General features: G+C 37.5%; 6 protein-coding genes across 10 annotated transcripts; 5 read left to right on the top strand and 1 right to left on the bottom strand.

Moving 5' to 3' along the window:
• Positions 1-2707: 2707 nt before the first annotated feature.
• LOC111804055 (uncharacterized) lies at positions 2708-4620 on the top strand. 3 transcript variants are annotated; one of them, XM_023688733.2, is made up of 5 exons: positions 2708-3118; positions 3258-3416; positions 3658-3757; positions 3989-4166; positions 4385-4620. In XM_023688733.2, the coding sequence occupies exons 1-5, from the start codon at positions 3092-3094 to the stop codon at positions 4464-4466; spliced, it is 546 nt and encodes a 181-aa protein (XP_023544501.2). In that variant the 5' UTR covers positions 2708-3091; the 3' UTR covers positions 4467-4620. The 3 variants fall into 3 exon arrangements, with proteins under 3 accessions (XP_023544501.2, XP_023544500.2, XP_023544499.2); XM_023688732.2 differs by having other exon boundaries at positions 3977-4166; XM_023688731.2 differs by having other exon boundaries at positions 3968-4166; positions 4385-4618.
• Positions 4621-5537: 917 nt separating this feature from the next.
• Positions 5538-11378, top strand: TDP1 (tyrosyl-DNA phosphodiesterase-like protein). 3 transcript variants are annotated; one of them, XM_023688716.2, is made up of 16 exons: positions 5539-5824; positions 5923-6102; positions 6207-6431; positions 6571-6765; positions 6977-7037; positions 7385-7461; positions 7536-7793; positions 7957-8046; positions 8159-8293; positions 8501-8650; positions 9855-9958; positions 10177-10230; positions 10341-10431; positions 10661-10735; positions 10838-10985; positions 11063-11378. In XM_023688716.2, the coding sequence occupies exons 1-16, from the start codon at positions 5810-5812 to the stop codon at positions 11149-11151; spliced, it is 1947 nt and encodes a 648-aa protein (XP_023544484.2). In that variant the 5' UTR covers positions 5539-5809; the 3' UTR covers positions 11152-11378. The 3 variants fall into 3 exon arrangements, with proteins under 3 accessions (XP_023544485.2, XP_023544484.2, XP_023544483.2); XM_023688717.2 differs by having other exon boundaries at positions 5538-6102; positions 10371-10431; XM_023688715.2 differs by having other exon boundaries at positions 5539-6102.
• A 988-nt stretch (positions 11379-12366) lies between these two features.
• LOC111803047 (ubiquitin domain-containing protein 7SL RNA1-like) lies at positions 12367-13735 on the top strand. Its single transcript, XM_087127928.1, has one exon. It carries the CDS (start codon positions 12505-12507, stop codon positions 13291-13293), a length of 789 nt encoding a protein of 262 aa, XP_086984054.1. The 5' UTR covers positions 12367-12504; the 3' UTR covers positions 13294-13735.
• A 956-nt stretch (positions 13736-14691) lies between these two features.
• On the top strand, positions 14692-16487 carry LOC111803940 (polyubiquitin). Its single transcript, XM_023688563.2, has 2 exons — positions 14692-14831; positions 15157-16487. Exon 2 carries the CDS (start codon positions 15157-15159, stop codon positions 16300-16302), a length of 1146 nt encoding a protein of 381 aa, XP_023544331.1. The 5' UTR covers positions 14692-14831; the 3' UTR covers positions 16303-16487.
• A 1669-nt stretch (positions 16488-18156) lies between these two features.
• Positions 18157-19727, bottom strand: LOC111803235 (postsynaptic protein-like protein). The gene is made up of 4 exons (XM_023687552.2): positions 19571-19727; positions 19334-19451; positions 18536-18627; positions 18157-18440 (listed from the first exon to the last, which is right to left on the bottom strand). Exons 1-4 carry the CDS (start codon positions 19584-19586, stop codon positions 18376-18378), a joined length of 291 nt encoding a protein of 96 aa, XP_023543320.1. The 5' UTR covers positions 19587-19727; the 3' UTR covers positions 18157-18375.
• A 237-nt stretch (positions 19728-19964) lies between these two features.
• Positions 19965-21271, top strand: LOC111804459 (putative dolichyl-diphosphooligosaccharide--protein glycosyltransferase subunit 3B). Its single transcript, XM_023689266.2, has one exon. It carries the CDS (start codon positions 20028-20030, stop codon positions 21063-21065), a length of 1038 nt encoding a protein of 345 aa, XP_023545034.2. The 5' UTR covers positions 19965-20027; the 3' UTR covers positions 21066-21271.
• The last annotated feature ends 893 nt before the right edge of the window (positions 21272-22164 follow it).

The raw sequence follows: 22164 nt of genomic DNA, 5'->3' as shown, positions 1-22164 counted from the left end.
GTCTTTGATACCATTTGAAATAGTCTAAGTTCACCGCTAGCCGATATTGTCCGCGTTTGACCTATTATGTATTACGGTCAACCTCACAGTTTTAAAACGCGTGTACTAAAGAGAAGTTTTCACACTCTTATAAGAAATGTTTTGTTTCCCTCTCCAACCGATGTGGGATCACACAATCCACTTTTAGGGCGCAACGTCTTCACTGACACACCTATAGATTCATGTAGTTTCGTAATTTTATGTAATAATGAAATTTATTAGGTTAGAAAATAGTTTGGTTTCCAAACTTATTCTATAAGCAACAATTTAGTCAACAATTTAATACCCACAAATTTTATCTTTTAGGTAATTGAATTAAGAAACATTATAATCACACCTTACCAAATTAAAATAATTAAAATATAAGATTGATGTGAAAGAGACCAGAGGTATACTGATTTCTGACCGTTATGTTATTATCTTGTAGCACTGTCTCCTCCGTCAAACAATTTTTAAAAAAACTGAAGGCAGACCTGTCAACATGGAAAAGATGGTGTCGTGTCAAATTCTCAACCATTCTAGAAAAAACGGTAAAAGATGTCTATGGCGGCGGAGGCAACGGTGGGGTTATGGCATAGCTTCCTCTTCACTTCTATTTGGGAAATGATAGTAGAAACCCATTCCTGCATCCACGTTTTGGGATCGTTGCTCAAATCAAAACCCCACGTCGTAACTCATCTGAACCACCGTATATTCAAGGCGGAGCTACCCTCTCTAATTTTTCTCCAAAATAATTGCTTAATCAAAAATTAAATTATGGGTATATTATCATATAAGGAGAAATCAACCTCCAAACTTTATATTATGTAGTGATAATTAGCTTATTATTTTCAAACTGAGTTTATAATTTATTATTTTTATATATACTAAATTGCTCACCCAGACAAAATGTCCGTACAATCTTCTTATATGAAAAATAAAATTTTTATAACTTTCTACTATGGTCAAAATTTTAATTCTAAATGATAGTTTATTATATATATATATATATATATATATCATATTTGATATTTTATTATATGATAAATATCTAGATATTTGTCTCTTTCATCGGTATCTTTTCATTTATTATTCTTTCTATATGCCTGTAATTTATTTGATTATAAATATATAATTTTCACACCATTTATGTGGGGTGGATTAAGCAATTTAAGTGGAGTAGATTAAGCAAACATTCTCATGATATCAGAGTCATTTCGGTTTAACAACTCCAATCTTTTCTTTTGGCTTCTAAATCTTCTATTATTCTTCTCCACCACCACTGCTGGCTTTGACGTTGTAGGGGCAGTCGCCATGGCTGACGCAGGCGGAGCCGATTGATTACTCTTCGACTCCACCCTATTGACCCTCAAATAATCACCTTTCGCCATACTTTGTACATACAACCTCACCTCACCTTTTCCAACACCATCGGTTTTCCATTAGCCAACATACCCTCTCTCATTTTCTTCCCAATCAACTCTTCATCCTTCACAGAAACCCTAATTTCACGATCCTCATCAGCGTTCTCTTCGAAAATATACGGAATCTATATAAGCCCATCGGTCTTCTGCAAAGATTTACCTTTGGAATCTAGGTGCCGCACTGGTCTCTTTGCCAACCAAGTCGCCACCGCCCTTCTTGCCAAAATTGGCTCCTTCGCCCACTGTGTCAACCCTTTCAGCTTCAAACATTGTCTTTGTCCCTTGCTCTAGGTTTCCCCCTTCTACTTCTTGGGTTAGAAATATTATCACCCTAGCCAAGGTAGCATCGTCACTGAGCGACGATCCCTCTTCATGGGTTAGACATACTCTCACCGAAGTCAAGGCAGCATCGCCGGTGAGCGACAATCTCTCTGCAGTTTTGATGACCAAGAAAGTGTTTTTCGACCTCTCTTTAAATTTTTCAAATCCAACGCTCAACATGCTATCAAATATAATATATATGGTAAACTACAATTTAGTACTAAATATCCTTAACAATTATTTTATTATTTTTTTCTTTTATCTTCTTTTCATCACCTCCCGGGGACACCATGCGTGTGTATTTTATATTTTCAAAATTAGGAACGAGTAAATGCATTATAGTGTTAATTATAGAGAGCAAAGGTGGGTGCAATGAATTATTAATAAATAATTTATTGCTGAGCAAATTAATAAATAAAAAATTGAAGGATGTATGGATAAAAATAAAATAAAAACAAAAAAAGAGTAAGTTTCATTACTATCTGAGAGATTAAAACCAAGCCCACGTAGCAGTAAATGCGATTTTAAAGAAAAAAAAATACTACAAAAATATTTACACTCCCACCTTTACTTCTACTCTTGTTCTGTATTTTCTAGAAAACAAAAGGAAAAACCATACTTTATTAACTATATTTTATTTAATGTTTTCTATTTTTAATTAAAAATATTGTTTTTTTTATATCTCCCATCTTATAATATAAACTAAATAAAGAAGGGAGAATTAATACCGGTCATTCCATATGCTTCGTATTTCTCCTAACCTTACCCCATTATATATATATATATTTTTTATTTATTTATAGAAATCATTTTTAAACGGTTATAAAATATAATTAAACGATAATAGTAATTAACCGTGTAAAAGTTATGGTAAAACGGTAAAAAGGAATATGAAATTACAAAAATGAATTTTTATCAATAAAGTAGAGACAAATGGCAAACGCCGAACTCTTCAAATTTCCCGATTCATTCTGTTTCCCTTTTCCTCGGTTTCTTATCGACGCTTCTTCCTCGTTTCTTTCCTCCGCGATTAAATAGATTCGTCTTCATCTGGAAGTTGCGGAAAATCGCAGTGAAAATCAAAATCGATATCAATCAGATATGGATTCGTAGTGTTATCTCTGCGTCTTTGTTGGTATGTAGTTTGTAGCAGTTTACAGGGAGAGAAACGAAGAAGATAGACGAAGAACGATTCCGCGTTGTTTATCGGATTAATTTCATTTCCCTCTCAATTCTTGAGTTCTTTGTTCACTCTGTTTTTCTCGAACCTGTTACTATAATTTCAATTCATCTTCCTTTTCTTGTTCTTGTTCTTTGTTCATTGTTCAATGGAATTGGCGGAGAATCCAAAGTCGGTAAGCATATTTCTTGTTTTTTCTGAACTAATTTTCGGTTTCGAACTGTTCCATTGCATTTTTTGAGTTCGTCTGTGTGTTTAGTGTTTACTTTAACTGCTTGTAAATTGAATCGTGTTTTTTTGGTTGTTTGGCTCAGGTGATAACTTGTGACGAAGAGAATGGTTCAGAAGAAGCAGTGGTTTCCGATCAAACAAACAGATTTCAGTACAAAACAAAACTCGATAGCTTCATCATCGATATGGACAGTTTTGCCAACAGTAGCAGCAACGAAATTTCTCGGAATTTTAGAATTATAGTAAGTTATTTTTCTTGTTAGATCAACAGGACTCTGTATAAATATGATTTTAGTTTTGTAAGGTGAGATAGTATTCTTTGATTATAAACTCATGATTATTTCCTAAATTAGCGGAGGTAGGACTTTCATGGAACACTTCTCTCTTTTGCTTTTTGTGTTTCCCTAAAAAAGAAAAGAAAAAAAAAAAAAAGAAGTAAGTGGTTTAGATGACGGTGGGTTGTTTGTTTATGGAAATTTGCAGAGGAATTTTAGCAGAAAAGGAATGTTACGTGGCGGAAACAAGATGGGCCAAGGTCATGGTGATGGCGATGACACAGGAGGGGACTCCATCTCCCCATTAGGTAAAGTAAATTAAAGCACCAGTTTCGAATGCACGTGCACAACACTAGCAAGTTTCAACAGCACACAAAAACGGACATGAACAATTGAAGCTATATTTTAATTGAATCTCTCACAAACCAACCACAAACCAAAACAGGATTGACATTTTTTTCTTATGCTTTTTTTAAAATTCCCCCATGAAACAATGTCGGGTGTTGTTTATGTTAAAGTAAAAGCAGGGGGTGTGGTAGGAGGAGGGTCGAGCACGGTGGAAAAGCAAGCAGTGGGGATGGGCGAAGAAGTGGGTGGTGTAGGTGGCAACGTCGGCAGTGGAAGGGCGAGCTTCAGAAGAAACAGCTTGAAGCGGTGTCCACAATCTTGGCGCTGGTACTTGGACCCCAGGATGGTTTTTTTGTTGTGCGCCACACTGTAAGCACGTTTGTTTCGTTTTGTTTTTTTAACAAACTATTTATGAAGATTTGACACAGTATCAACTCATTAAGAAAAACAAAAACAAAAAAACAGAGCGTCAATTCTTATTTTGGATTTATCTCAAGAACAAACAAAAACAAAAAACCCCACAGCAATAAATCTTAAAAAATAAAGAGCTATGAATTGAGGGGTGAAATAGTTAGGAATGGGTGCAGGTCGTGCGTGGGAACTGTGTTGCTGATATACTTGACGTTTTCACGTGGGCTGCTGAAGGAAGGAGATTGCGAGTTGGAGTGATGGAGGTCAACTGCTCAAACTGTTGTGTAACTTATTTTATCTTACTTTTTTTTCGTGGTAAATGTATAGTATATATATATATATATGTATATCACAACATATGATTGACATTGTTTTATTATATTACATGCATGAATATCTTTATCATAGTTTTGAAATGAAAATCTATATACGACGTGTAACATTTGTCATTGAACACATAATCGGTTAATATTTAAAATATATATTAATTATATAATATATTTTAGATATTAATAATCAGTTGAATATTTTTATCTTTCTCATTTGTAGTATATTTTATTTTATTTTATTTTCAAGATTTAATTAGTTTATATTTTTTTTATTATTTATAGGTATTAGTTGGTATAATGTATCCTATTTAAATAAATATAATTGAAGATTGAACTTTTGATACCAATTCTATTTTCTCATTCTTAATTTGTTTGGTTGAGTAATAATATTTTCATATCTATTCACACTTTTAAGTGGTAGATATTGTGTCATCCATATAGTATAGATTAAGAAAAATGGAGACTGAAATTGGCGGAATAAAAATGAATACTTCTCTAAATTTGATACTTAATAAAATGGAAAAATAATAATAATAAAAATACTTGTGAAAGTTATTCTCTAAATAAATAAATAAAAACGTTCAAACTTTTAAAATTTTAATCATATTCTAAAATGTTCGAAAAAATCTGAAAAATAAATTATAGTTAATTTTTTAGGAAAACTAATTATGTACTCTTAAATTTTAAATTTTTTTATTTTATTAATACCTTTCAACTTCTATGATTTTTTTTAAAGTTGCTTGAGGGATATTTTTTTAAAATTAATACTAAAATGTATTTTTTAATTCTTGAAAAATTTGTAAGTGTCTTTTTAGTTTTTAAAAAAGCCTCCTCTTGAAAATTGAAAGTATTTTTTAAATATTTTAAGAAAAATAAAGATAACGACTTTTGAAATTCAATCATATTTTTTTAAAGGAAAAATAGAGAATGAACTGTATTTTTTTTATTAATTAATTTAGCGAAAAATAATATTGGAGAAAGAGATGGCAAACGCAGGACCAGGCCCAAAACGGTGCGTTTGAGTGAGAGTCTGGCCACGGCCGCATGTATTCAGTCCGTCGACCGCTTCAGCACTAACAACAAATTCCGTCATTCATCGGGTTACGACGCCGGCAAAACCCCCCATTTTCATCGCCATTCCGACAGATTTTGCAGTATTCCTCTTCTCCGTTCTGGCCTCTCTCCTTTAAGCATCGCCACCATCAGCTTATTTCACCTTTGCCTTCATCAAGCCCTTCTCCTCTCACTCTAAAACGGTCTCCCTGCTCGGCAATGGCTCGCCTCCAGGTCCTGACTTCTCAGCTTACACTGGGATTATTTACTCTTACTATTTTGTGTTATTTGTTTTCTCTAATTACTTTTCTATGTTCTTCTCCGGGAAGAAGGTTGGGTATTTGGTTCCACTTGATAAAAATCTAGAGGAAGGTAATTCGGAGCTAAAGATACCCCTCTCTCAGGGCCCTAATATCATCGGCCGCAGCAACGTTCTCGTTTCTGATAAGAGGATCAGCCGCAAGCATATCACTCTTACCACCTCCACTGACGGTTCTGCTAAACTACTTGTGGTAGCCTACAACTTCCCTCACCTGATACCAAGTTTTGTTGATACAATTTGATGTAGGTTTGCATATGGCGTAATCGCGTGAAGATTTATTTGTTCTAATTGTAGGAAGGTGCAAATCCAGTTGTTATTAATTCTGGTGATGGTAGAAAGAAACTTGGTCCTCGTGAAAGTGTGATACTCCGGGACGGGGAGGTTATAGAACTGATTCCCGGCCATTATCTTTTCAAGTATGCAGCTCATTGTCCCAATACAAGGCCCGATTCTGAGGATTTGGGACAGAAGAGAGTTCGAAAATTGGTGGATGATACAATTTCTGAGAGAAAGGCTAAAGTATTGTCAAAGAGTTGTTAATTTTTGCTTTAATTGATTGTTTTCTTTTCAATGTATTATAATTTTCAATTTGGATCGTTGGGGAATTGAAGATTCTTCATCTTCCCTTCTTTTTTGATGTCGCTATACACTTGTGTAGAGAGTTGAAATGGGAGGCCCTTTGGAGAATCAACAAACTGGGATCTCGCAGTCGAAGAAAGATAATAGCGTGGAGGCCATTCGCAATTTTCATGTTCCCGACGACAAATTGCCCATGACTTTCAGACTTTTGAGTGTTATAGGCCTGCCACCATGGGCTAATACATCATGTGTGAGGATTAGTGATGTTATACAGGTAGTTAGAGGCATTTTTAATCTTCCTTTTATTGATTGAGTTTTCTCACAAATGGCAGCTACTGTGCATCTGAATTAATTATTATATTTTGTTAAGTTTCATATACTATATTTTGTTCTATTCCCTGTTGTGAAATTGTTTTTCAGTTTGTTGTGTATATTCTATATAGTTAATTTTAGTTTGCATTGAAAATTTGGTTTTTATTTCTCAGGGAGACATTCTCTTTGCCGTCCTGTCAAATTACATGGTGGATATTGATTGGTTAATACCTGGTGAGCTCAACTCTCCCTCCCTCTCTTTGCAAGTGAATTTTTTTTGCATGTTTTATGTTTCATATTTATGAACTTCCTCCTGGTTCATCGAAGTTGGTCAGTGTAATTTGAGTAATGTGTACACAGACAGCTTATTATCTAGGCCTATATGATATTCATGTTTTTATTGCATTTGGCCATTCATCAGATAAGCAGTTTCTGAATCTAGTTTTGTCATTATTGCTTCTGGTTTTACAAGCATTTTAATTTTAAGCCAGTCAGTTGTTACGTGACTTCACCAGCTAATTTTTCGTGATTCATTTAGTTTTGTCCTTACCATATGTTTTTTTGTACTGTATTTGGTGCAGCATGTCCCACTCTTGCAAAAGTCCCTCACGTGCTGGTTTTTCATGGCGAGGGTGATGGAACACTGGATCATATGAAGGTAGACTGTTTTAATTTAAACTACATTTACATTTAAGTGGGCAGAATTTAACCGTTGGGTTATATGGATCATAGAGGAAGAAGCCTGCAAATTGGATTTTGCACAAACCACCGCTACCCATATCGTTTGGGACTCACCATTCAAAAGCAATATTTCTTGTCTATCCTCGAGGAATAAGAATAGTTGTACACACCGCAAATCTAATCTATGTTGATTGGAACAACAAAAGCCAAGGTTTGTGGATGCAAGATTTCCCTTGGAAAGATCAAAATTCCTCTACAAGAGGATGCGCATTTGAAGATGACTTGGTTGACTATCTTAGTGCTTTGAAGGTACACACATAGTTACTAAGAAAAAGCGTGAAAATAGTTAGATATGTGCTTACTACTGTTGAGATAAGACTAAGTTGCTGTAGGATGGTTCTTCTTCTTCTTCAGCATATCGTCCATATTGAAAATTGGAATGCTTATTCTTTTTTCTCTTAATTATTTGCAGTGGCCAGAATTTCCTGCAAATTTTCCAGCACTTGGAAACTTCAATATCAATCCATCGTTTTTCAGAAAGTTTGATTATAGTAATGCAGCGGTACTTGATCAATTACCTAAGTTTGTATTGTTCCATTTCCAGGATCATTTTTTGGTGTTTATTTTGATCTTTTTGACTAATCTATTATATTATGGAGCATACTTGATTTCAGGTTAGATTGATCGCTTCTGTACCTGGATATCATACGGGTCGCCATTTAAAGAAGTGGGGCCATATGAAGCTACGTTCTGTTCTCCAGGAATGTGTTTTTGATAAAGAGTTTAAGCGATCTCCTCTTGTTTACCAGGTAAATTACTAACCTCACTAGTTAATAGAAATGAGTTTTTGTTAATGGACCAGACACTCGTAGTGGTACATTCTATTTTGTGCAAAACCATATTTCTCCTGCTATGCGGTGCGGTTTCCATTAATCTTACAGGTCTTGGAATTTATTTCAAAGATAATAAATAAAAATTCTTATGCTCATGTGCCCATCTTTTGTGCCATATTCTAGTTCTCCTCCCTCGGATCGTTGGATGAAAAATGGATGGCCGAGTTTGCAGCATCACTATCATCAGGTTCCTCAGCTGATAAAACACCTCTTGGTCTTGGGGAACCACTAATAGTATGGCCTACTGTGGAAGATGTCAGATGCTCTCTGGAGGTACTACTGAATAGGTTATCATTTGAAACCTCTCTATGATGTTTTCTTCTTTCTTCCCCCTCCAATTTGTTTTTGTTAACTGTGATAATAGTACCTCACCCCACTAAACCCTTGCACGCCCAAATGCTAGCTCTGCCAGACCCCCTGAAACTCAAACTCAGAACCTAGGATTGTTGCAAAATTCCGAACACTTACCATTACCAAGAAGGCTTGGGGGCTAAGTAACCCCTGTAAGAAAACCAGAAAGTATGGACTGCACAAAAAACAGGACAACCCCGGGGAAATTCATCAAAACCTGCTTCTTTGTATGTTTCAAATATACTCAGATCGAAAATGAAAATTCATCCGAACAAAAAATAAATCCAAATGGCAATAGTTTATTCACCCCTTTAAAACCTTAACTCACTTGCTGATTGAAAAAGAACTCGCCCAAGTGATTAAACTCCTTTGTTTTTGGGTATTTCTCAATAATACCAATTTGACCAAATCAACTTCTGGGCAAAATAAAATTTATCTTCAACCTCAAGATACTACACTGATTAGAGAATTTTCCAAGATACGAAATTGATAGCTCCAATTCTTTGCATCCATGCCATTCAAATATCCTTACTGGATTTGTTTTCCAATCATCCAAAAACTCTTCCTATTATGAAAGATGAACGTAGAAGTGCCTCCATAAAGAGACACAGCTAATCAAGCCATACTGACAATATAATGAGGACATATTTGTAGCTTTCTTATCAGACAATGTCCTCCCTCAATGAAAGGTATTAGAAAGAAAGCCCCTAAATGAAGATGGAACAGAAGCAGTTGTAAACATTTTCTTGTGGAGGAGAGAGAAAAATAGTGGAGATCAGTGCCAAATCCTGCGATCATCATGAAAGCTAACACGAGGCCTCTCCCTTCTAGAATTATATTTATCCAGCAGCTTTTGAATGCATTTTCCCTGATAATTGGCCGATGATGCTTTATCTAGAATTCCAGCGTAATGATGCAAACGGACTCCTGTTTTCTTTGTTTTGTTTTTTATTTTTCGAAGCTGTCCAGAGAGTAACAAATTTGTATTTTTCCTCTGATTTCTTAGTCGAGCTAACTTGGATGACTATTGTGGCATATATCTCCAACTTATTTTGGGAAGATGTACATTTTATAGCACAGTGTTCAGCTCACTCTTTGCTCAAACTACTTCATTTCCCTTTGATAGGGTTATGCTGCTGGAAACGCCATTCCCAGTCCATTAAAGAATGTGGAGAAGGGATTTTTGAGAAAATATTGGGCGAAATGGAAATCATACCATAGTGGCCGATGGTTAGCATATCTTTCTTTATATATATTATTAGCCTTATTATTTCAGCAAAAATATTCCTGATACTTCAGCTTCCTTTACAAAGCATTTGCTCATGGTATTATCGAACACCAACTCAAGAAAACTAAATCATCTTGAGGCTGGCTTCCCGTCTCAGAAGAGTTTCTTCTCTATGCTATGAGGATTTTGATCAGAGCATTCATACTTTTCTGTGCTGCAGTCATGCAATGCCGCACATAAAGACATTTGCTCGTTATAATGGTCAGAAACTTGCGTAAGACTTCATACCAGACTAATTGATTTTCCTCTATTAATTGTTAATCTTAAGTGGAATTTTGGTGTAAATATGAAGACATGAGACTTAAACGAGTTTATTGTTAACAGTTGGTTAGTGCTAACATCATCTAACCTCAGCAAAGCTGCCTGGGGAGCACTTCAGAAGAACAACTCTCAGCTAATGATTCGTTCTTACGAGGTACGTCTGAAATGTGAGAGATCGGTCTGATTGCACGTTTCTAGATTTACCTATCATCGTTTCTTTTCTTAAGATGGGCATGTGCAGTTGATTCCATGATGGATGAGTTTTCGTTGGTTAAGAATTCATTAAATCCTCAGTGATAGATAACCCAATGGATTCACTCATCTTATGACCATCATTTTCGGAGGTTAAAATGTTTTTTGTCTTAAAAAAAAAAACATTTCAGCTTGGGGTGCTCTTTCTTCCTCAAAAAAGGCCTGATTACAGTTTTTCTTGTACCAAGAGTGGAGGTTCAGCACAGGTAATTCCAAAACCTGGTTCTTGAATAAGTACTTGGAATGAACAAAATCTTCACAAGGGAAGAAATGAAACAGTGTTTTTTTCTTACTCAATTTACCTTTAGAACAAGTCAAGACCATCAGAAAACCTAGAAGAAAAAACAGAACTGGTGACATTGGCTTGGCAAGAAAACAGGAAAAGAGAATCGTTGTCTGAAGTAATTCAATTGCCTTTACCTTATGAACTCCCTCCTCAGCCATATGGCCCTCAAGGTCAGACAATACTCATTCCTTCATGGTTGCGACATACCTTATTTATTGCATATTCTGATTTGTTTCAATCCTATCAGATGTTCCCTGGTCTTGGGATCGTAGGTATACCCAAAAAGATGTCCAAGGTGCGGTTTGGCCACGTCAAGTTCAACTTTATGCTTCCTAGGACTCTTGGTGTCCTCTTTCCCACTGTTCTTTTTCATCTTATTATCTCTCTGGAAGTTCGTTGCACGAACTAATTTACATCACACTCATGCTTAGAAAAGGGTGGGAAAGTTGGAAGCAGGAAGAGTTGTTAATTAGACAGTATGCTTCATGATATTCTTGTATCAACTCCATGTATCCTAGTGAACAAATTTTTTTTATGGAATTTTCTCCATTGCTTCTTTTTCAGTGACATTTTATGGTTGTTCAAAAGATTAGAACTTTGAATCACCACGACTACATGGGATGGAACCATCGTAGTCTGATACAAGCAGACTATTGCAAACTTACCATATAAAAGCACATAAATCGAATCATCCATGGAAATATGACATTATTGATCAAATTATATTATTGAGATTTAGCCTTACTGGCACAAATTAGGAGATGAGTAGAGTAAGATCTTTTTTATGAACCTTAAACAGAACCAACTAAAATATATATATAATTATCAACACTGACAGAAACATTATCTATCTTCTTTTGGGTTCTGTCGTATCTACATGAATGTGAATTGAGAAATAAATTTAGAATATTTGAGTTGAATAAAATATATTATATATATATATATATATATATATATTTTTTTTAATTTTAAGTAACTTATTGGAGTTTTTGTGTTTATTTAGTAAAATGAAGGTGACATATTGATGTGGTGTGAGTTCGTTTACATGCTTCTCTTCTACTCAAGTATCAATCAAAATTATTCTTTTAATTCAATGCTAAATGAGTAACTTAAAATTCAAATTTTTTTTAAAGATCAATAATAGCGGATGGAAGATCTAATAAACCATCTTTTAAGATAATAATTTGATCTAATAAAAATTTAAGATTCAAAATTTTTTAAAGATCAATAACGGGTGGTGGAAGATCTAATAAACAATCTTTACAATCTTTTAAGATAATAATTTGATCTAATAAGCGACAATCTTTTAAGATAAAAAATAAAAAAAATTGGTTGAAAATAATTATGTTGAAAAAAGCAAAACGAAAAAATTGAAAATTATATTAGGAAGAAATATTAGGGGTTTCTAAAAAGAGAAGGAAGTGGCATAACTAAGTGTGAGTCCCAACAAGAATCACGGGTTGACAGTTATAAAACCGCCAAGATTGCGATCGGCATTGCCATATTAGCATTAGCATTAGCATTAGCATGACCATGAGAGTCCACTGATGATCACACCCTTCCCCCTCTCACTCTGTTCCCCCAAAACACCAGAAACCCCAAATTACTTCCAACAACACCAATCAAAACCCAACCAAATTATCTAACAAAACATCCATTAATCGGCGGTTTTGATCCGGCCGCCCAATAATGGATGTGTTGTTCGTACCCGAGAAAGGAGAGGCGTTCGCTATTGAAGTTGGTTTCTTCGATACCGTTTTGGAAATCAAAGAGAAGATTCAAAAATATCACCATATCCCCATCCCCAAACAAACCCTAATCTTCAATGGCCACGTTCTCCAAGACGACCGCGACGTCGAATTCTGCGAAATCCTCCAGCATTCTCGCATTCAACTCCTCGTAGCTTCCGAACCCCAAAACAATTCCCAATCCCAACCCCAAATCGACCCGAACCATTCAATCGGGCGCCTCAAACAGAGGATCCACGACATCAACTCTGTGGGCCCCATCAACGGGATCATGCTCCAATCCAACGCCTCCCCTACCGAGTTACAGGATCAACGTTCCTTGCGTGACAGCGAGATGTCAGAGAATTCCGAGGTTGAGGTTTGTTTGCGGCCGTCGCCTACGGTTTCGACCGCTGCGCCCGGGATGACAACGCCGCCGTCGACGACAACAGCGGCGGCTGCGACGGTGACAACGAGTGGGTCGTCGAAGAACAAGTTGAAAGTAATGGTGCAACCGAAATTTGGTAACTCAAAGATACCAATGGAAGTGAACCCAACGGATAACGTGGGGGAATTAAAGAAAGAGCTGCAAAAGCTACAGCAGAGACTACATTTTCATCTGCCACCCGAGGGTTTCTTTTTCATTTATGACCGCGATGTTATGGACGAAGACCGGTCCTTCCGTTGGCATGGTGTGGCCCAGGGCGATACGATTGAGATCTTCAATGGCAGCGTTTCTGGCGGATCTTAATGACCCTCAGATTAGTAGGTATCACCACCCTTTTCTTTTTTGCTCCCTATCTTTTCTGGAGTTAGTCTAGTTTTTTGAGACTGTTCTTTAGGGTTTTGATTTTCCTTTTTTGTTCTGAAAAAATTGAGATTCGTAAATAATACACACATACTTGTAGTTTGATGTTTCTGATTCAATATGACGTTAATTTTGGAAGACAGATGGGTTGTGGTATACCCATAAAGGAATGCATTGAAGTATAAAAGAAATTTCGTGTATGGGGTTTAATGGCAGAAGAGGGCAGCCATGGAAGGCTGGTGGCAATTGTTTGGACACTTCTGCTTCTGTGTTTAGTTACAGCAGAAACCCTAGTTGGGAGGGAATAATACCAACCTGTATACACACACATACATAGCAAGAGTTTGGAAGGAACTCCTTAGTAACCCTATCAAACAAATAGGGATTATAATTAATATAATTCCTCTCGTCCAGATCCACCGCTTTATTGTTCTTGTCTTGTCCTCGGATAGATTTTTATGAAACCTCGGATAGATTTTTATGAAACCTCTCTTCCTGGGAGAGGCTTCCTTTCATCATAAGCCCTCGGGGAATAGGGAGAGGCTTCCTTTCATCATAAGCCCTCGGGGAATAGGGAGAGGCTTCCTTTCATCATAAGCCCTCGGGGAATAGGGAGAGGCTTCCTTTCATCATAAGCCCGAAGCAATAACAAGAAGCCCTCGGGGAATATGGGTCGAAGCAATAACAAGAAGCCCTCGGGAGAATAGGGAGAGGTTTCCTTTCATCACAAGCCCTCCAAGAGGGCCAACAACAGTCTCTTCTTTAATGTTTCTAACTGATCCTAACAGATTTTGAGAGGTAGGATCTCACCATCCACGCCTTTTACTATTTATATTTAAAAAAAAAAAAAAAAAAAAGTGGTTAAAGAGGTTGAAATATGAAAGAGTGGTTGGGCAACCAAAGCAATCCCCTATCATCCCAAAATTGAATTATTGTTTTAAGTATCCCTAACTATGATTATTAATTTAATAAAGCCAATGCTTACGGATTACTTGTCACATTAAAGAAAATAAATTAATAATTTAATACGCCTCATCACGCACCGGACGGGTCCACTTTCATTGAATTCAAATCTGTGGTCGCATAAGTTAAGTTCCCACTAAATAGATTTAATATAATTATATAATGGTCATGGATAGATCTAATTAAATTAAATCATACCTAATTAATTTGTTTTCTAAGAGGCTAATTATTTTGGAAAAAATATAATATTTCAACGACCCCGCTTTTGAATAAATAAATAAATAAATAAGGTAATGACGTGGTATTTGCACTCTGGTCCCCGTTCTTATCGCTTCCCTCTATCTCCCGTTTATTTCTGTAGCTTGCATTACACGTGTCATCCATTGAATGGTACTATTTTACCGCACCGACGAAACTGTTCTTGTTGTCAACTATAAATATCGTCCTCCGAAACCCTTTCTATCATTCTGCGTTCCTCAAACTGTTCTTTGAATCGATCGCCTTTTAACTCTCTCAAGGTCTGTCTGTGTTTTCTTTTCTTTTTTTTTTTCTCTCTTTTTTACTTGATTCTTTATTATTCTCCTATTTTTTGTGTACTTCTGATTCCCATGCGTTTTTGGTTTTTTGTTCTTGTGAATTGCTCTATTGTTTTTTCTTTTTGGTCTGCCGATCTTAAGTCTTTACGCGATATCGGGAGTCTGAACGATTCATTATACGATTATAGTTGGATTGAGACATTTTAGGGTTCCGATTCAGTTATATTTTTCTCTAAGCTTTAGCTACTGTATGGTTCTTGTGATTGTAGAGGAAGGAGTTCTTAATTTCTTGTTTTCGTTCTGGCAGATGCAAATCTTCGTTAAAACCCTAACCGGCAAGACCATCACCCTTGAGGTCGAGTCTTCTGATACGATCGACAACGTGAAGGCGAAGATCCAGGATAAGGAAGGAATTCCTCCGGATCAGCAACGTCTGATCTTCGCCGGCAAGCAACTCGAAGATGGCCGTACCTTGGCCGACTACAACATCCAGAAGGAGTCGACCCTTCACCTGGTCCTCCGTCTTCGTGGTGGCATGCAAATTTTCGTCAAGACACTGACCGGCAAGACCATTACGCTTGAGGTCGAGTCGTCTGATACCATTGACAACGTGAAGGCGAAAATCCAGGATAAGGAAGGCATTCCCCCGGACCAGCAGCGTCTTATCTTCGCCGGAAAGCAACTTGAGGATGGCCGTACCTTGGCCGACTACAACATCCAGAAGGAGTCGACTCTCCACCTGGTACTCCGTCTTCGTGGTGGTATGCAAATCTTCGTCAAGACCCTGACTGGTAAAACCATCACACTCGAGGTCGAATCCTCTGATACCATCGACAATGTCAAGGCCAAGATCCAGGACAAGGAGGGGATCCCCCCGGACCAACAAAGGCTTATTTTCGCCGGGAAGCAACTAGAGGATGGTCGTACCCTTGCCGATTATAATATCCAGAAGGAGTCGACCCTCCACCTTGTGTTGCGTCTTCGTGGTGGTATGCAGATTTTCGTCAAGACGTTGACCGGCAAGACCATCACCCTAGAGGTGGAGAGTTCGGACACCATTGACAACGTCAAGGCTAAGATCCAAGACAAGGAGGGAATCCCACCAGACCAGCAGAGGCTGATCTTCGCCGGAAAACAGCTGGAAGATGGAAGGACTCTGGCTGACTACAACATCCAGAAGGAGTCAACCTTACACTTGGTGCTCCGTCTCAGGGGTGGGATGCAGATCTTCGTGAAGACCTTGACTGGGAAGACCATCACCTTGGAGGTGGAGAGCTCTGACACGATTGATAATGTGAAAGCGAAAATTCAGGACAAGGAGGGCATCCCTCCGGATCAGCAGAGGCTGATCTTCGCAGGGAAGCAGCTGGAGGATGGAAGGACCCTCGCTGATTACAACATTCAGAAGGAGTCCACTCTTCACCTCGTCCTGCGTCTCCGTGGTGGTTTTTAGACGGTGTTGTTGTTGGTTTGGGCATTGTGCTTCTCTTCTTGAATGCTTTCTAATATGTTAAAACAGCGGCCAGTAGGCCTTATTGTTGCTGTCAAATAAAATCGAATTCTCAAAATGTTGTGTTTGTGTTTATATGGATTGTGTACTTGTTTCCAATGAAATGAACTTCCGAATTGTGCATTGCATTGTGGTATATTCACTGAATTATGATCCCCTGCAAGTGAATGATCCTTCGGTAAGACCGTGAGAAAGGCTTGAGGACTCTGAAACCACCGTGGGGGAAGGCAACGCCTTGGCCATAACATCAGCAAGCTAGAGGTTGCTGAATTTTAATAAATAAAGCTAAGCACACTGTTGACGAATAGTTCGATTCTGCAAATTTTTGTTCTCAAACAGGCGCAGAAGAAGAGAGCAGAGATAATATTAAATCAGGAATCATGAGAGGTTTCATTTGGTGGAATTCCAATTACAAGATTTCTGGTTCAACCGAGTGAGACACATGAAAGTTCGTCTGAGACACTCCACTTTTCAGAAGTGGGAACTATCTTAGAATTTCCCAATTTTGCTGATTTAGAAGCATTTCTTCGTCTCCATTCGTCTCGGACTTATTTTATAACAATGATGGTTCAATGACCATTTTATTGTTCATCTAATTATTTAATTAATATTTCGAGAGTTTGGTAAAAATGCTGTGTAAATAATTTATACCGTGGAAAGCAATACAAAATAATTTAATGACATGCGACCATAATAACGAGAATATCGTGAAATAGATTTCTAGGCGATACAGAGAATACGACAGTTTGGGTCATGATGGCTATGTTTAGAGCGCGCTCCCCTAGCTCAGGCAAGGAGTGCCGATGCTAGTTTTTGCCAGGTAAGTCCTGAGTCGAGTTCGAAAAGTGGATGAAGTTAAGCCCATGGAAGGATAGCACACAACCATTGGGCAAGTTGTGTTTTGTTGTGTGCTTATGCTCCAAGTCTAAGAGACCGAGGAAAGTTCCGATATTCATTCTAAAAACACGAACAAGTCAGCGGGTCAAGCGAACAACCAGTCTAATATTCGGGTCGTCATCTAGACGATGCAGAGATTAAGTGGGAGAGAATGTCACAATCAACGATACAATTGTGTGCACTCAGGAAAGTCATCGAGGACAACGACTAGGTTAAGTGGAAGAGAGTGCCACAATTTCATTGAAAGAAAGTAGGTTGTGACCCCACGCAAGACAGACAAGGGGCGACCCTTGGCCCTTGTGACACTTGCATGTGTCACAATAAAGGCGAGCGTTCATCCAAATTTCAAAGATCCATTCAAATGAGACAGTAAGCACAGCGAAGGACGGGTTGAAAAATGGCCACAATAAAGGCGAGCGTTCATCCAAATTTCAAAGATCCATTCAAATGAGACAGTAAGCACAGCGAAGGACGGGCTGAAAAATGGCCACAATAAAGGCGAGCGTTTCAAGATGAGTGTCTTTGGCGACTTCCAAATTTCAAAGATCCATTCAAATGAGACAATAAGCACAGCCGAAGGACGGGCTGAAAAATGGCCCCAAAAATTCTGAACCATAATAGCCTATCACTTGCGAAGGATCATACACAAAGTGTAAGTACAAAAGAATTTCCTATGGCTATAGCTCCATCTAAAAGGAAAATGCGTAGAATTAAAAGGTGTATGCAAGACAAAGCCACCTGAAGTCGTCAAGCAGTTCTGGTATATCCATTATATGTACCAGAGCAGAAAAGCTATTAACAATAGCTGATTGTCAAATAAACCCTAATCCATCATGACAGAATCTGTCAACTCAAGATCGATATGTAGGCACTATTTGGAAAATACCTCAAAAACAATCAGGAAAGGAAGTAGAGCTTTATAATACATAATTCTCATAAAACAAACAAATGTTAATATTGAGTTGAATTACACTTGGAGTCAGATCAGGAAATAGAAAGAACTATCCAGTCATTTACCATATAGATTGATGCCAGGACGAAAAGTACATCAGGATCGAAGTACATGTTATTAACCCTTGATGATGAAGTTACAAGTCGAATATCAGTTCTGGCTTCTAATTACACGTTGCTCTGTTTGTAAAGCTTGGTGTCAAGTACTTGCTTCCCACACATAGCACAAACCCCTGCCAAGCACAACGCGAATATGTCACACATAAATGCATTGTAACCACATGTGCAGATATGAAAACAAAAATAAATTTCCATTTGCAATTCATACCTTTGCTGTAAGCACATGTGTGACAATACTTGCCATCCTGGTGTACTTGCTGCTTACAAATTATGCACTTGGTGTTTCCATAAGGAGTCCACCTACAGGTAACAACATTCAGAATAGAAACTAGACTTGCAAGCCTTTACATACGATGTACTTAATTGAGGACTATGTTATTGACAAACAGAACATCATATAACAAGGAATGAGCCAGAGGAGAGCTGGGTTGATCAGTTCGACATCAGAGATCTATTAATCATATGTAATGCAAACAACAGCATCATATACCCAATTTAATCTCCTTGATACAAGATCTCATTCAATTAGTAACAGGGATGTATAATGCGTAAACATTATATAACATCTACTGATTGGCTTGACATCAAGGATCGATTAGTCATTCATGTGCAAAGGATCATAATATCATATATCTAGGTTAATCTCCTAATTACAAGATCTCATTCAATTAAAACGTTAAGTAGACATCACTACTCTTTATCTCCAGAATTCATACAATCACAAGAATGAACTCCTAGATAAAAGATCAACTTGGTCTCTAGATTGAAGCCAGAGCATATACGATCGTGTACACGAACTTTGTAAAATAAACCCTAATTCATAATTCTGGGTTAATGTTTAGACTGAAACGGAGAGATACTCCACTTCTTTCCCGCAAATGAGAAAAAATTGAACAATAAAGGACGAACATGAACCAGTGAAGGGTAAAAAAGCCCTAAATTGAAATTAAAATGTCAATTTAATTGATAAGCTCAAATACGGAAGAAATAATTGAGAAGAACAAACCTTTTCTTCTTGGAGAGGAGCTTGTTTTCGTTAATTTTACGGCCACCGCTTTCTTGTGTGTTGCTTGCACCTTCTTTCCACTTATCCGGCACTATCACCTTCGATAGCTTCTTTTCACCTACATCCACAACTCCCAACAACTCAGTAACCCGCAAACTAACAGCGAAATTTCTCATAGTCAGGATTCGTAATAAATTGACAGAAGCTAGTGATGCAAGATGAGAGAAAGAGGCTTACACTTCTCGCAGACCATGGTTGTCGTTCCAAACTACTTGATCAGGCGATGCTGAAATCGAATATACCAATGAAAGTAATCGGAGCCCTAATTGGAGACCCTATGGAGGAAGAGATTTCGACAACTTTTCGTCCAAATTGTAAAAGGTAAGAGGAGGGCCCAAAATTTATACCAATAGATTGGTTAATTTTTAAATTTTCCCAAAACAAAAAAATAATAATAATAATTAAATTAAATTAAATTAAATTAATTTAGAAGTTAATGAATGAAAATTAAGAACTGAGGCCATAGTAATTTTATTTTATTGATATTTTTAGGTTAAAAAATTATAAAAATAAAAATAAAAATAAAAAAAGATCTCAAAAAGTCAAGAGTGGTTCCCTAACATACTCCGGCTTCGTCTACCCGATATATATATATCCCCTCTGCACAAACCCCGTCGCGCTTCTACCAAAAAAAATGGCGACTTTTTCCAGTTTCCCGCACTCTCTCCTCTTAGCTCTCCTTCTCACCGTCGTCGCTCAAAATTCTGTAGCATCCTCTGGCTCCGATCTAGTTGCAGAGCTTCTCGCCCTCCAATCCCGATCGGATTCTGGTGTGATCCATCTCGACGACCAGTCAGTCTCCCGTTTCCTTTCGTCACCGAAAAGCCCTAGACCTTATTCACTCCTCATTTTCTTCGATGCCTTACAGCTTCACGACAAGTCAGAGCTCCACCTCAAAGAACTCCGCCGTGAATTTGGGCTTGTCTCGTCCTCCTTCATCACCAACAACCCCGATCCCTCTTCTTCTTCTCGCTCCAAATTATTCTTCTGTGAAATTGAGTTCAAAGAGTCCCAACCTAGTTTCTCCCTTTTCGGTGTTAATGCCCTCCCCCATGTCCGTTTGATTGGCCCCAATCAAACGCCCAAGAAGTCCGACCAAATGGAACAGAGCGACTATTCCAGATTGGCTGAATCCATGGCGGAATTTGTAGAGTCGAAGACGTCGCTTGTCGTTGGTCCGATCCATCGACCCCCAATGTTTTCCAAGAATCAAATTACCTTTCTTGTCATTGCGATGTTAATTTCGGCGCCATTTGCTTTGAAAAAGATCATTGCGGGTGAGACGTTGCTCAACGACCGGAAGGTCTGGCTGATTGGGGCGATCTTTATCTACTTTTTCAGTGTTGCGGGTACAATGCATAACATTATTCGGAAAATGCCCATGTTTATGACCGACCGGAACGATCCCTCCAAGCTGATATTCTTCTATCAAGGCTCAGGAATGCAGCTTGGTGCGGAGGGGTTTGCTGTGGGTTTCTTATATACGATTGTTGGCTTGCTTTTGGCTTTCATTACTCATGTGCTTGTCAAGGTCAGGAATGTGAATACGCAGCGGGTCGTCATGTTGGTTGCGCTCTTTGTGTCATTTTGGGCAGTGAAGAAAGTCGTGTATTTGGATAACTGGAAGACAGGTTATGGAATTCATGGATATTGGCCATCAAGTTGGAATTGATTTCAAGAAGAGTGCCTTTTCTGTTTAGCTGAATGTGAGAGAAGTTCTCGTCCATGAAACTGGTAGCTGTTGAAGTTAAATTTTGTTGTTTTAACCATACGACTTTGATAAGATGCTGCTTTATGAATGACGCTCAATTCTTCTTGAAAACTATTTATTGAAGTACTTTTTGACGTTAATTAGATAATTTTGCATTCCGCAGTTCATTATTGCAGGTTTGAGTGATAATCAACTCTCTTTTGCTTTTCTTTTTCTAGTTTAATGCTTCTCTATACATTTCCTAACCTTACTCTCCGAGTATTACGTTCTCTTCCAGAAAAATTACAAAATTCTCAAGTAGGATCAACTCACAGTCCTGAATTTGTGTAGTTGGTAGGCTAGTTTGTTCCATTTTTCCTTTTGATGAGCAAATGCAATGACAGCGCATATATATTTTGAATATGTTATGTTGTTGTTTCACCCTCCTGGTTTCATAGATTATTTTACACTAAATTGATGTTTTAAATTGCTTGCTCTTTTCTCATCAGGTGATTTAACGTTTATCAATAGTCAGTGTTATCCACAGCCACATTATTTTCTGATCCCATTGTGTCACTAGGAAAGGATTGCATTGTAGTTAGCATCTTGTATGCCTTGGTCTTTTTTTGATCTATGTTACACCTTATTGCATATTTTTTTGATCTAGTATATTATGCCTTATTGGCTAACAATCGATGGGTCAATCCTATAGAGAGCTTGCTTCTTTTGATATTACTTTTGAAATCTGTCTCGGATGAACTATAGCTTGATCGAACCCGGTTAATGTTAGAACTTTTTTCTTGTTGGCTCAAGTGGTTGATTGAAATCTTGTTTACATATCGTTTTACTCTGTCACATGTTATGTTTCATGGTGTTGAATTTGAAATCACCAGGTTCTACAAAATCATCCTAGGCTGGTTCAATGGTTAAACGCTCAAATTATAAACTTAAATATCTTTGAAGACATGAATTTTGACCATAACAGCTACCCTGGATCTCAAATATTGGTCAAGTCTTCAGATACCCTGCGATATTATTGGTCAAACAAATGTTGTATGATTAGATAGTTTGGCCTATGAAT

The sequence above is a fragment of the Cucurbita pepo genome, chromosome 10 (assembly GCF_057944985.1).
Source record: "Cucurbita pepo subsp. pepo isolate OVF chromosome 10, ASM5794498v1, whole genome shotgun sequence".
Taxonomy (NCBI): domain Eukaryota; kingdom Viridiplantae; phylum Streptophyta; class Magnoliopsida; order Cucurbitales; family Cucurbitaceae; genus Cucurbita; species Cucurbita pepo.
The sequence above is the reverse complement of the archived record's forward strand: the minus strand, read 5'-3'. Positions and strand labels throughout refer to the sequence as shown.